The sequence below is a fragment of the Sesamum indicum genome, linkage group LG10 (assembly GCF_000512975.1).
Source record: "Sesamum indicum cultivar Zhongzhi No. 13 linkage group LG10, S_indicum_v1.0, whole genome shotgun sequence".
NCBI lineage: Eukaryota > Viridiplantae > Streptophyta > Magnoliopsida > Lamiales > Pedaliaceae > Sesamum > Sesamum indicum.
This window is the reverse complement of record NC_026154.1, coordinates 2,784,835-2,798,222: the sequence shown is the minus strand read 5'-3', so window position 1 is coordinate 2,798,222 and position 13,388 is coordinate 2,784,835. Positions and strand designations below refer to the sequence as shown.

General features: G+C 35.8%; 3 protein-coding genes across 4 annotated transcripts; 1 reads left to right on the top strand and 2 right to left on the bottom strand.

The window, feature by feature from the left end:
- LOC105171750 (heterogeneous nuclear ribonucleoprotein 1-like) lies at nucleotides 685-3,658 on the bottom strand. 2 transcript variants are annotated; one of them, XR_002287959.1, is made up of 3 exons: nucleotides 3,268-3,658; nucleotides 1,757-2,838; nucleotides 685-1,122 (listed from the first exon to the last, which is right to left on the bottom strand). XR_002287959.1 is itself a non-coding variant. In XM_011092960.2 (2 exons), the coding sequence occupies exons 1-2, from the start codon at nucleotides 3,487-3,489 to the stop codon at nucleotides 1,846-1,848; spliced, it is 1,215 nt and encodes a 404-aa protein (XP_011091262.1). In that variant the 5' UTR covers nucleotides 3,490-3,658; the 3' UTR covers nucleotides 1,438-1,845. The 2 variants fall into 2 exon arrangements, 1 of the variants encoding a protein (XP_011091262.1); XM_011092960.2 differs by lacking the exon at nucleotides 685-1,122 and having other exon boundaries at nucleotides 1,438-2,838.
- On the top strand, nucleotides 8,161-10,031 carry LOC105171747. The gene is made up of 3 exons (XM_011092957.2): nucleotides 8,161-8,376; nucleotides 8,465-8,559; nucleotides 8,643-10,031. Exons 1-3 carry the CDS (start codon nucleotides 8,293-8,295, stop codon nucleotides 9,412-9,414), a joined length of 951 nt encoding a protein of 316 aa, XP_011091259.1. The 5' UTR covers nucleotides 8,161-8,292; the 3' UTR covers nucleotides 9,415-10,031.
- Nucleotides 10,205-12,780, bottom strand: LOC105171746. The gene is made up of 2 exons (XM_011092956.2): nucleotides 11,890-12,780; nucleotides 10,205-10,752 (listed from the first exon to the last, which is right to left on the bottom strand). The coding sequence occupies exons 1-2, from the start codon at nucleotides 12,120-12,122 to the stop codon at nucleotides 10,698-10,700; spliced, it is 288 nt and encodes a 95-aa protein (XP_011091258.1). The 5' UTR covers nucleotides 12,123-12,780; the 3' UTR covers nucleotides 10,205-10,697.

Here is a 13,388-nt window from a genome sequence, read left to right as displayed (position 1 = left end):
TGAATTTCACCAATTCCAGTTATGTTGAAAAGCTTGAAAACAATCCAGACAATGACCGAAACAGACTCTAGAGAACGCGACACAACACATGATGAATTACGAATACTTGATGCCTTTGAATACGCCTGCAGGTGCTCTTATTTGCTTTCTTTTCAACATCTAGTCTTAATCTTTTTCTATGAGAAAAGCCAGCAGTGCTGGAATTATGGATGAATAAACCTTAAATTCTTCAGCAATATCTTCAATGAGAATAAGAAGATTCCTAGAAAAATAAACAAGTATTACAACCTTAAAGATGAGCGTAGCAGGAGAAACAAAGTACCGGTCCATACGATCAATAAACCTTTTGCTGTTCATTATTTTGAGAATTCCGAATGCACCCTATGTTTAAGTCTCACTTCCTAACACTACAACCACTACCAGCTTCCGACAAAGGCTTGCTGTTCCAAGAGAACAACGAAGAACACCTGGTAATCAAAATTCTCTACTTTAGGCTTTCGACAAATGGAGGAAACAATAATCTTGAAGCACAAGTAGGCATCACTAACAGGAATTTAAACCATATTACAGCACAAGTAGACAGCTCTGAGGAATCCACAAGCAGGAAAAGCATTCTCAGCTTCAAATGAAATATATATAGCTATCTAACCAAAAGCAACGACCAAGGGAAGAGGACTTCAGAAATAAATGAAAAAGCAGTGAATCTCAACTGTATTTGCTTCAGAAAAGACACCCTATGAATTACTAGAATGGTGACCAGTTTGCTAACATTGTCAAGAAATTTAAGAGATCAATTCTATCTCCTACTCCATAACGCAAACAGACTAACAAGAAGTTAGAACTTTGAAACATATACATCATATCATGAGCGCTAGACTGTTGCCCCCAACATAACAAAGTTAGCACATTGATTCTTCGTGAGACTAAAACCTGAATGAAGATTGAGACATTCCCATTAGTAGCTCCAGGACCTCCTCTATTAGAAGTTTGAAGGTGAAGCATCAGACCAACCCAGCCACAACCACCTCTATGTTTCCATTAGATACTAAAGACATGCAGCATTATGCCCATATTTAGCTGAGTGGACACTTCACCGACCTTAGCACACGAGCATCTCCATGCCTGTACAACACAACGCCAAATACAGGGGGAAGATTATGCCATTGCCAAAATTTATCTACCGCTAAAATTATCGCTACCTGTAACGAGACTAATCGACCAGAGGTGTTAATGCTAAACTTCTAAAACAATGACCCAAAAGGACACCAGATTAACTACGACTGACATCTCCAGTAGGTAATAAAAGATTTACCCAGTACATGTAGAAGCAAATTCCCCTGGCTCAAGGCTAACCAAGTCTCTAGATTGTAATACTATTTCAAGAACACACTTTCAGTTTATAGTTAGCGACATTCAACAATTTGAGAAACAAGAAAGTACCAATACCACAAAATGTAATAATCATGAAGCTTCAATACCAAATAAACCCTGCAAAAGAAGGCTGGAGTTCAATCACTAACTTCACGTCACAGCCCAATACCTCACTAGCAATTAACGCACAGAATGTTCAACACAAGCTACTATATCTCAAACATTACGATAAGTGAAGATTCCAACACGGCTAAGCTATAAGCGAACAAATTTAAAACTACAGTTGAAAGAAAAGATAGATTAGCTAACTCTATTACTTAAGCATGACTTATTATGGGCTAGCAAGAAAAAGTACAGTTTAGGTGACATTGCAAAAGCCACCTACTCTGCACCACAAATTGGATCTCATGCAACTATAAGACACTCCAGCAAGGAACGTAGAGAGAAACAAGCAATAAACTGTTGCTGCTGAGCTTATCGAGTTGAAGCAGCACCATAGCCACCTCCATAGTTACCACTTCCATCACCATAACCACCCCCCATATAACCAGCAGAACCACCTTGAAGATCTCCTACAGAAGAGCTACCATTTGGACCACTTCCAGCACGCCCGCCAACAGCACCATAAGCAGCCTGGTTTCCGTAAGTTCCATCATGCCCACCATATCCACCATAACCATAACCTTGATTCCCATAACCAGAAGCTCCAGTTTGTGGTTGACCAGTAGCAGAGCCACCACCGCCACCGGTAGCACCCCATTGAGAGCTTCCATAGCCATATCCAGAAGGAGCCTGTGAACCCCATGAACTTCTTTGAGCATTTCCAGGGCCACCATATCCGGCATTAGGACCATTAGGGTTTCCATACCCTCCACCAGCAGGACCACCATAATTTCCATAGCCATAACCCATTCCATTATTGGTTGGACCATATCCGTATCCTGGTGCATTATACCCAGACGAACCATATGATGGATAACCACCACTAGAATTTTGTGACTGCATGTACCTGTTGGATTCCATTCGACCATCATAAGAGCTTGAATTTCCCATAGAAGACCCATAACCCTGATATCCTCCACTGCTACCACCACCCATAGACCGGCCTCCCCCACCAGGATTGGCGTCTTTAGGAAGAGCTCGCTTCACTTCCACTTGCTTACCATTTAAATCATGGAAGGTCTTGTGTAAAACCCTATCTACTGCATCCTCAGAATCAAATGATATGAACCCAAATCCACGTGGACGGTTGGTCTGCTGGTCATACATAATTACCACATCAGTTACCATTCCATAAGCTTCAAAATACTGTCGGAATCCATCCTCACTCAGTGTTGGTGGTAAACCCCCAACAAAAATCTTTTTGGTCCTGGTACTTCCACCACCTCCAAAGTTTCTTGCACCACCAGAATTTCCAACTCTTGAAACCTGTTGTTCCTCTCTTGATAAAGCTCTTTTAGCCTCAACCTATATGGGAAAATGAAAACCATGATGTGGTTAGGCAGAAAAATGGGAACAAGAAGAAGACACTTAATTCCAGGATAGGGTTAACACTAAGACAAAACACTTAACTCCAGATAGATAACAAAATTGAACTAACATGGTATATTTGACATGATGGACCCCCAATCAAAAAGTCATTTCACCTGAGCTAGAATAGAACAGTTAAAAGAAACACCAATAAACCCTTAAAAAATTTAAAAGCAAAACTTCAATCTAAAGAGCACTTATGTACCAAGATTCCAAAGAACTAGCTTGATACAGAACAATAACAAAAACAAACGCAAACTCATAAACCTAATTTCCTAGCAGCTTAACAGTAAGAACTACCAGGAACACACAAAAAATGACGCAAAAGGCACTACTTGTTCCGCAATTCAGACTAATCTTACTTACCGTGCGGCCATCAATAACATGTCTATCCTGGAGAACCGTGTCAAGAATGTTCGGATCTGCAAATACAACAAAGCCAAACCCTCTGGGCTTCCCAGAGATTTTATCTCTCATAACAACGGCCTGAACGACTTCACCATATCCTTGAAAATACTCCTTCAGTTTCTCCTCATTTGTCTCCCAAGAAATCCCTCCAATAAATAGCTTCCCCTGATCTGAATCCATTGATATCTACAAAAGTACAAGTCTTTACTATGTACTATAGGGGAAAAGTAGACGAGGATTTAGTCACTTCGGTTTGAGGGTCTGAACCAGTAAGGGTTTGGGGTTCGTTCCTGCGAAGGACGGCCGCGAGGAGGGGGAGAGAGAGACGGTGAGGAAACAAGAGTGGAACTTTTATTCATGTAGTGAGGAATAGACGGCTGCGATTTAAGGAGGACGACGAGGGATTGACAACGGAGGGTTTCGATTTGATGGTTGGATATTCTTTTGGTGGGAGAGAAAATGTGAAAACTCTTTTTTAGTCAACTCATCCCCTTAAATAGGACAAAGACCTCCACAACATTTTTTTTTAAATATTATTATATTATTTTTTAAAAAATAAAAATAATTAGTTAAATAAAAAGATTGATTCGTAGAGATGATATAAAATATGTAACCTGTTCTCCAATGTCCAATATTTTTCTATGATATTTCTACTATTAATATATACATATGCTACATTCAAATGTGCATACATAATTAATTTAAATTTAAATTTTAAAAAATTATTAAAAAAAATTCTTGTTACTCAATTTTTGAACATTACATAATAATATATGTACATAAGTGGGTGATTGGTTGACCTTGTAAGCTTTTTCAAATATCTTATTAAGCTCTACAAAATTGTTTACTAAGTTTTTTTTCTATAAAGCTCGTAAGATTTCAAAATAATATGTTCATAGTTTATCATATTAGTACTTGTCTTTATTTTCTGTTTTAAGAAAACTAATGATGCTAATATTGTGAAGATTATGAATAATGATGATTTGAGTGAACGGAGAAGCCGTGATTTCAATGCTTAGCTGAATCTATGTTTCTGTATTTCTATGTCTGAAAAAGGATCCTAAAAAAAATATCTTGGTGAAGACATCTGTAAGTTGTTCATGATTGAGAGGATGTTTGGCTAAGATTTTTTAAAATATCTTATGAGCTCTTACATCTCATAAGATTTGTTGAATCTTATTTTAGAAATAAGCTCCTAAAGTGTTTGAATAAAATAAAATGTTAAAGCTTATAAAAATGTGTAAAGGATTTTTAGCGTAATAATGTTTTTAATTGGTGAAATGATTAAAATGGACATGATATCATTATAATCAAATAAGTTCTTATTTCTTGACAGTTTTTGTTTTAAAAAATTAAAACGCTTTTATAAATAGTATGCATTTGTTTAATTTCAAATAAAAATTTAATAGATAATCTTTTACAATAACAAAAGAAATAACGAATTATTACTTAAATTTTTGTATAAAAATAATATATATCTACATTCATGTTAGTTGAATATTGATATAGATATATAATTGATATTTTTTTAATGCAATGAGTATATCTATTTTATAATTTATAATGTTTTGAATTTATATTTTTCAATAAACATAATATCAGTACCAATCTTATTTTCATTTAACTATAATAATTTATTATTAAATAATGAAGTATTTTCTCTTTTTTGAATATTTGAAAAATTAAATAGCAATTTTTTTTTAAATCCTAGATAGTGTGTGTGTGTGAAAGAGAGTGAGAGTGAGAGAGAGAGAGAGAGAGGAGTGTGTAAATGTATGAATATGATATTTTTGTCTTATAACATATTAATTTTATATAGTTTAGAGATCTTATAAAAAAAGTTAGGAAAGTTAACTTTTTAAAAAAAAAAAAAACTAATAAGATCCAAAATATTTTACTTTGAGATCTTATTAACTTTTTAAAAAAACAAATATTTGTACGTCTATAAGCTCTTTATCCGAACAAATATTTAGAGTTTATAAGTTCTAAAACATCTTATAAAATATTTTGAAGAGCTTATAAGTTTAGGCGCACCCTCCAAGTACATGAGAGGGGGAAACAGAGCTTGCCTTATAAGAATCCCAGACGATATAGCAGTCTACATAAATATGAGTACATTCATGGAACATTGGGTCGGCCATAATGTGAAAGGCAGCCTTGTTATTACTATACAAAGCAATGAAAAACTAGATTGTGACTCCAACATCCTATAATAAGTACGAGATCCAATGAAGCTCGCATATTGTAGCAATCATACTATGATATTTCGCTTCAATTGTGGAGCGAGGCACAATGGTCTGCTTCTTTATTTTTTAGGAGATGAGGGCAACACCAAGAAACAAAAGAAATCAATCAAGAGCGTTTGGAATCTTTACATGAAGCCCAATCCGCACCACAGTAGACCTTGAGCTCAAGGGAATTGGTGGAAAGGAGAAAAATTCCTTTTGATGGACATCTTTTTAGGTATCTAACCACATGCACAACATCCTACCAGTGAACTTCGAAAGGGTGTGTCAAAAACTGACTCAACTGTTATATGAAATAAGAAATATACAGCCTGGTAAAGTAGAGGTAGAGTAATCTACCCACAAGGCACCTATAAACATCAGGACTGGTCAAAAGCGCTCTATCAACAGTTCACTTCAGTCCTTGGGGAAAGGAGGTGTTGACCCTTTAGCATTGTGTAAGTCAGTGTTTTGGACTATGTCCATTATGTATTTAGCCTAAGCCACATATAGTCCATCAGAATTTCGACTAATTTCAGGCCAAGGAAATAGGAGCATTACCAATGTCCTTGATAGTAAAAAGATCATTTAAATATGCCTTCACTTCTTGAATCAACCCCAAAGAAGATTGAATTCCATATCCACGGTGTTACCATCAAATCCACATGTTTCCATTGTGCAAAGTTTGCCGTGCCAACTGCTCGTCTAGGAAAATTTTCATCAATGAAACCTAGCTTCAACTTCACACTGCGGAAAATATATATTGCCTCACTCCAAGCAAGAAAGTTTGCTCCGTTCAACGACGTAACCTATGCCATTCCGGGATGATTAGAAGGAATGTAAGTAAAACACATTCTTTTCAAACTGAGGAGCAGTGCTGTCATCTTTCTCAGTCACCCGATCACTATTAATGCAGTGATCCATCTTCTGATTCTAGTATACGTAACAGAAAGCATTACTGTGAAGATTATGCGGAGACCTTCAAAATGAGGCTCTGATACCATGTGAAGATTATGAGTGAATGGAGAAGCCATAATTTCAGTGCGCAAGCTGAATCAATGTTGTTGTATTGCTATGTGTGGGAAAGGGGTGGGGGGGGGGGGGATCCCTTTAAATACAATCGGAATTGCCCCTAACTAATTCAACCAACTAACCGCTTGATGTGGCCGCAAGTGGCCCAATCAGATACATTATAATAATCAAGCAAAATCATAAAAGCAGAATTATAATATGTAAAGAAACGCAACGCGTAAACACAATTTTACAAAATGAAAGGAAGCTTCTTCTTCTTTGCCTTCAACCTTGATCCATTAAATAAAATCAAGCCAACCATTTTTATCACTCCCATTCCAACTATTTCCCCAATTGTTATATCAAAATATCATAAATTATTAATTTAGCACAATTGACGAATAGGATCCAGGGTAAATAGCATCAAATTCCTCCAAAAATTATATAATTATAAATATTCTCTAATTTTTTTAAAAAATATCAGTACTTTATTTTTTACATTATTATATAACCCTTGGGCAGGATGGGATGTCAATTTTGCCTTTCAGATATATATTTTTTTTCATTTTGGAAAACTATATAAAAAAGTAAATGATATTGTGCAATCTCCCTCTTGCCCCTATGTGTTTATGGCTTGTCTATTTTAAAAATGACATTTTAATCTGTCATTTTTAAAATAAAATTTGTAAAATCATAATTCAAGACTTAAATAAAAAACTTTGAATGAAAGCTAATGGTTAGGTCCATTATTAAGTAACATTAGTTTCAAGTTTCAAAAGAATACCGATAATTTCTTAAATAATAAAAAAATATTTATTATGGTATCAAAATGTAGAAACTCACATTAAATTAGGAATCCCATATTATCAATCAAAAGGGTCTAAACATATTAAACTAAAGTAACATAAAGCAACAAGACAGACTGAAATTTGAATCAATTGACAAATATTCGGGACCACATAATTAGTCAATTAAACTAAATTTGGACATTTATTGAAACTACCATAAAATCATTTCAATTTCAAGTAAACGAATAGTTGAATATTATTAATGAACTACCAGTTTTCACCAAAAATTTTCAACTTAACCCCCCCCCCCCCCAAAAAAAAAAAAAAAAGACAAAAGTGGCATTTATATTGCATCCCATAATATATTTATTAATATATATTGTACAATATTAATAATAATAATAATAAAATATTTGAACCCCATCGACTCAACATTATTTGTGGCAATAAATGTATCTAGTATTTTTTTTAATGCACACACCCAACACACTCATTCACATACTCAGATTTAAACATAAAATCTCCCTGTAAAAAAAATTAAATTCAAATTATTGGATTATCCCATGGAATAATTTAGCAGGTGAGTTTGGAAGAAGAAGAGAAGTGAAAGTGCATAAATTCCAAAACTAGAGAGGGAATGTCAGAGTTGGTGGGATCCTCAAACATCCAAAACGCAAAATCTAATACAAAGCAAGTTTTGTCCCATGTCTTTTATTATCTTTAAGTAATTAAACTCATGTGCGCCCACCTCCTCAAGCCCTTCATTATTACAACGCTTCCTTTCCCAACGTTATTATTTTCAAAATTCCTTTGGAGCCCATTGCATTAAAATCAAATCATTCTCTCTCTCTCTCTCTCTCTACTTCACTCACACACATTTGCACACACTCACACACAGACAGAAGTCATACAAAGCCCGGGGATCGGTTGGAGGACGTTGTTGTGGCTGTGTGCTGAAAATGGGATGCTTTCTTGCCTGTTTTGGCTTCAAAAAGAAGAAAAATCGTCGAAAGCCCGGCAAGAAAAGTCCCTCCCTAGAACATGTAAGAGCCCCTCAACCTCAAATGCTGATGTAGTAATTCAGGTTGTTCATTTTTCTGTTTAACCGATGCATGTTTTTTGTATTTTCAGAATCATGGAAGTTACGTACCTCTTGATTCTGAGGCCTCAATCAAACTCGATATTGATGAAAACCACATCACTTCATCAGATTCTTGTCAGCTGAAGTAAGCCACTTATCTTAGTCTTTTTCTCTCAATTTCTTTATATTTTTTCCTATATTGCTATTGTTGATGTTATGATTTCATAGAGTGAAGGTGAAAGAGCCATCAATATCAAAAATCAAGAAGAAAGTCACCTTTAATTTAAATGTTAAGGCCTACGAACCAATTCCAGACGAGGATGATGATGATATCGGCACGTACCTTTCTGAGGGTGCAGAGGAGACAAAATGGGAGTTCGATGCCGAAACCAAGAGCATGCGAATTCAATACAGTAATCCTGCAAGCTATAGATACCGGAACTGCCTAGACAGCTATGATGATGAAGATGATGAGTTGAGTATAGAGGATGGTGAATTGAATTTTGAGGAAGTTGAGGATAGTGATGAAGAAGTGGATGATTTTTGTAGCAATCGAAGTGATGATGGAACACTAAGCGAAGAAGATTTCCCCTGGCAATCGAGTTCTGTTGTTATAGAATCAGATGAAGTAGTCATCAATAATCAAATCACTAAAGAGAAAAACGGAAACTCAATTGATCTGCAGAGCAGAGAGGTGGGACTCGGATCAAATCTCCATGCTCGAGACAGGAGCCAGTATGTGTCGTCTGTGCTGAATCCGGTCGAAAATCTGAGTCAATGGAAAGCAGTTAAGGCTAAGACAGCAACACCACAATTGAAGTATCAGAAGGAGAATTCAATGTTGAAGCAAGAGGGACAAAACCATTCGAGCACAAGGGCTGAATCTGATTCTTTTGCATTCAAGAAAACAAGAAGTTTGAGCGTTCCTCGGCCTCAACAGCCTACCATTGCGGTTGATGCCAGTTTATCTAACTGGTTGGGCTCTTTGGAGAAAAAATAAATCATCAAGAAAGGTACTTCAGGTCAGTTGTTCGACAGAAACTTGACGGGCATATAAAAATCAATGTGTCAAAGTTGCATGAGGTTGGTATAGGCTTTCATGGCCTATTAGCAATTCTGTATCAGAGAAATACACTTGAGAATCCTTGAGGCAGGCCTAACGAAGAACAATCATCGTCTGTTGTGCTTGCAAGAACCTGGCTTCCAATGTCAGTGTTTGTTTGATTTGAGTTTCTTTGTCTCGAAATTTTCCAGTCTACAGTTTTAGTACATGCAAATTTCTGTATGTGACAGAGTGATATTTGTTGTTTGTAATTTTTGAATCTGTAACTGGCATGTAAGCAAGAATGGATGCAAAGTTTGTTTTGAGAAACATCAAATCCAATCCCATGTTTGGTTGGTGATGTCTGCATAACGATATAGTTCTTCTGACGTGTACTCGATGAAGACAGCCAATGGAAATATTAAGTATAGTACAATGTTGAGTAAGTTGAAACCTAAGGTATGAAACATAGACATTGATGATCATCAAGGTAATCAGAGTATCAATGGAAATGCCGTTCAGTCTGCTTTAAGTGGATGAATCGACTTTTCTGTAAGGATCAGTTGTTATTAGATCAAACGACTCCATACATCAGTCTGTAGTAACAAAACCAGAGACATTGTTCTATCGGAGACACGTCCAAGTCACATTTAAAATGTTCAAGTGTGGTCATCTGGACAGTGCTGTAATAGCCATGATATAGACAAAAACTGATGGAAACAAACAGAAAACACAAACATCAAAGCTCTGAAAAGAAATTAGTATTCTGCGCAGGACTTGATATTTGTGAGAAATCTCAAAATTATGTGTTCAAAGATACAATCAGTTTAAGTTACTTATGTTGCAGACGTGGGGAAAAGTTAAGAGAATAGACATCACACGGCAATCAGAAACAATCATCCCTCCAGCATCTTCATCTGCTTCTTGAAGGGAAAAATTCATACTATGATTCTATATATAAGTACACAACAATCATCCACACATTGCATGCACAGCATCTGAAGTACAGATCTGGATCATCTTGATCAGCTTTTTAGAAGTCGACAAGATTTTCCACTTAAATCGACTTCGAGTTAGCATCTTTCTTTAATTACTGTGGAACTTAATAACCTGAAGTTGAAGCCAACGGGTTTTCTGGTCCACGACACACCAAATCCTGCAAACTCTTGAGCTCTAGTGGGAGAACAACCTCTCAGTAGCCCACCAGAAAGTTACTGGGAGATACTCTAATAACATGTCGTCTACATTATTCTACAGAAGCACGGATCTGAATCTTCCTCATCTGAGCTCACATCACTGCAAGCACAAAAACGATGCAACTTTTTGTGAGGAATACAACAACAAATACCCCTCAACAACTCGTCATACTGTTCTAAAAGCAAGAGTTTATTCTTTTGATTATGAATTTTCAGAAAGAAATCATCCTAGCCTTAATCATTTGAATGCAACTAAAGGAGCTGCTGCTCAAGACCAGCATGGTGCTGAGAATTCAACATGTTGATTAAGAATTTCTTTTCAGGAAATAGTGTATAAAAATGAAGTGAAGACGAAAAGGTTTGAGCATAATCGTGAGGTTTCTTGTCTGAATTGCACTATCTGAAACTTGAAGCCTCAATGTGACACAGAGAGGTGGACCAAACACAAAGCAAAGAACAGCGATAGTGTATTGTGCTTTGAATATATATGTATGGTAGAGTTGAAGGATGTACAAACATAGATGGTGTTCTGTTTGATAACGTTTAGGTGTTCAAGAAACAGCCATTCAAAGATTGCATCAAATCAGCAACATGTCTATGCACCGAAAAAGTACAGTTAGTGATGAGGGATGAAAAAGGGAGCTCGTGATCCAAGCAAACTTCAAACTTGCAAACTAGAAACTCTAGCTCTTGAGTCAATCTTCACCTTCAATTCCACCAAAACTCCATTTTTCACTGGGTTGAGGGGGTACTTATACTAACTCAAGCAATTAATGTGGCATATAAAATCATCTTACAAACCCCCCCCCCCCCTTCTGCATGTGGACATAATTTTCTAACTAAGGCTAATCTAAGTAATTATATTCAAAGATCCGTGGTCTCTTTCTCTTCACGCTTTTGCGGAAATGGCGGTTATGCTCTTTGTGGGATTTTTGCCTCCATCAGTTAGCTTAATCACATATCCCAAGAATAGTACACAGCAAACCATGATATTAACAGATATTTACCCAAACTTCTAAACAAAATTTATCAAACACAACAGGAACATAAATCATGAAGGATGAAGACAAAAACAATTAAAGACACAACAACTCGGTTTGAGTAATTCTGAATTTAGATGGTAAACGATCTAACTGTATAGATGCAAAAACAGGAATCAAACCAGACAATATGGACGAGAACAGTGCAACTTCAACAAGAAAAACAGCGAAAAAAAGAAGACACGATCTTTGATCACCTTGGTTGAAACTCCAAGATTTGTGCAAGCTTGTCCCCGTTCCTATCCAACCACTGAACTTTCCTCCTAGGCTTTTCAGGCAGTTTTGACACCTTACTGTCCTGGGAACTCAACAATGCCTGTGATTCATCATCCCCATCACTCTCCCCATTCCTTACAACCTCCGGAGACTCCACTCCCTCCAAATCCTCCGAATTTACATCACTTTCTAAACTGTTGCGAGTCGTGTCCATCAAGAAATGCTATAACTATCAAAATTTTCACAAGAGATCACTGTTCATTCCACGAGAAAAGATTGGATCTTCAGAGATTCCGAACATCCTGACAGAACCCAGTTGCCAAAACAGAAAAATTTGGCAACCCAGAATACAAATTCGCGATCTTGTGTACTGAATCGCCAGGATAAATCAATGCATATCTTTCACAAGCCCCGAAAAGTCAACGCATGGTGTGACCGATGCAACAACCAAAACATTGCGCAAGCATGCCGCTGAATCACAGGCTCAGAAATTCTTGAAAGTCTGATGAATATACGTCCAGAAAAAGCTTCTTGAAAACAAGGGAAAAGGACGCGACATTACAACTACCTAATACGGAAAACCAAAAACAAAAATTTATGAAAATAGAAACATTCAGAAACTGCAATCTTGGATAATGTGAAAGCAAGAAACAAAGGATGAAAGAAGAAAAACCCTGGAAAAGGAGGATTAGATTTGAGGAAGAGAGAGAGAGAAAGAGAGAATCTGCGTGTGTGCTTCGTCTGATTTAGTATTGAAATAATTAAAAAATAAAATTACAAATGACTGCCATTTTTGGGTTGTTGATGTTAACTTTTACGTGTTTTGTGGGGGCTATCAGATGAATAAATGAATGAAATCTAAAGGCTTAAATTCGGTGGCCGTTGAGTTCATGTGAAGACATTTTATAGTTTTCCTCGACCTTGGGGTTGGGGTTAGTTACTGCATTATCTATCCATGTCTCTACTGGATAATCAGCTTTAAATATACTTCAGGGAACTTTTTGCACCGTGAAAATAAATACTAGCATAAATTACAATGATTTTTTATAAAATTTGACATAATTATAAATATTTTCTCATTATTTAAAAAATTGTTAATATCCCAAAATTAGTTTTTTTTTTATTTTATTTTTTGTAGTAAACAGATTAAAATATCCTTGTGAACTAAAAAATTATAATTTTATTTTATTTTTTTATGGACTAAGTGAATAATTTTTAAAAAAATTTCATCCACCACATTTGTTTTTTCTTATAAGTTTTTATATTTTTTTTGGTAAAGTTGACAATTTCATCTTTCATCCAAGGATTACATAATTTCATCAAATATCAAGAGATATTTATAATTTTTCAAACAATAAGAGAGTATTCATAATTATAACAAACTTTAGGAAAGGTCAATGTAATTTACTCTAAATTATAAGTTAAACAGTCAGTACAAAGAGTAAATACTTATTTTGATATTTAAGTTTTGTTAATAACA

Excerpts from the sequence above, each read along its gene's own strand:
- LOC105171746 (XM_011092956.2), bottom strand. The coding sequence starts at position 12,122 with ATGGACACGACTCGCAACAGTTTAGAAAGTGATGTAAATTCGGAGGAT. Across the intron at positions 10,753-11,889 it reads ATCTTGGAGTTTCAACCAAG|TGATGTGAGCTCAGATGAGG; the intron begins GTGATCAAAGAT and ends TTGTGCTTGCAG.
- LOC105171747 (XM_011092957.2), top strand. The coding sequence starts at position 8,293 with ATGGGATGCTTTCTTGCCTGTTTTGGCTTCAAAAAGAAGAAAAATCGT. Across the intron at positions 8,377-8,464 it reads AAAGTCCCTCCCTAGAACAT|AATCATGGAAGTTACGTACC; the intron begins GTAAGAGCCCCT and ends TTGTATTTTCAG. Across the intron at positions 8,560-8,642 it reads TCAGATTCTTGTCAGCTGAA|AGTGAAGGTGAAAGAGCCAT; the intron begins GTAAGCCACTTA and ends ATGATTTCATAG.
- LOC105171750 (XM_011092960.2), bottom strand. The coding sequence starts at position 3,489 with ATGGATTCAGATCAGGGGAAGCTATTTATTGGAGGGATTTCTTGGGAG. Across the intron at positions 2,839-3,267 it reads ATGTTATTGATGGCCGCACG|GTTGAGGCTAAAAGAGCTTT; the intron begins GTAAGTAAGATT and ends TTTCCCATATAG.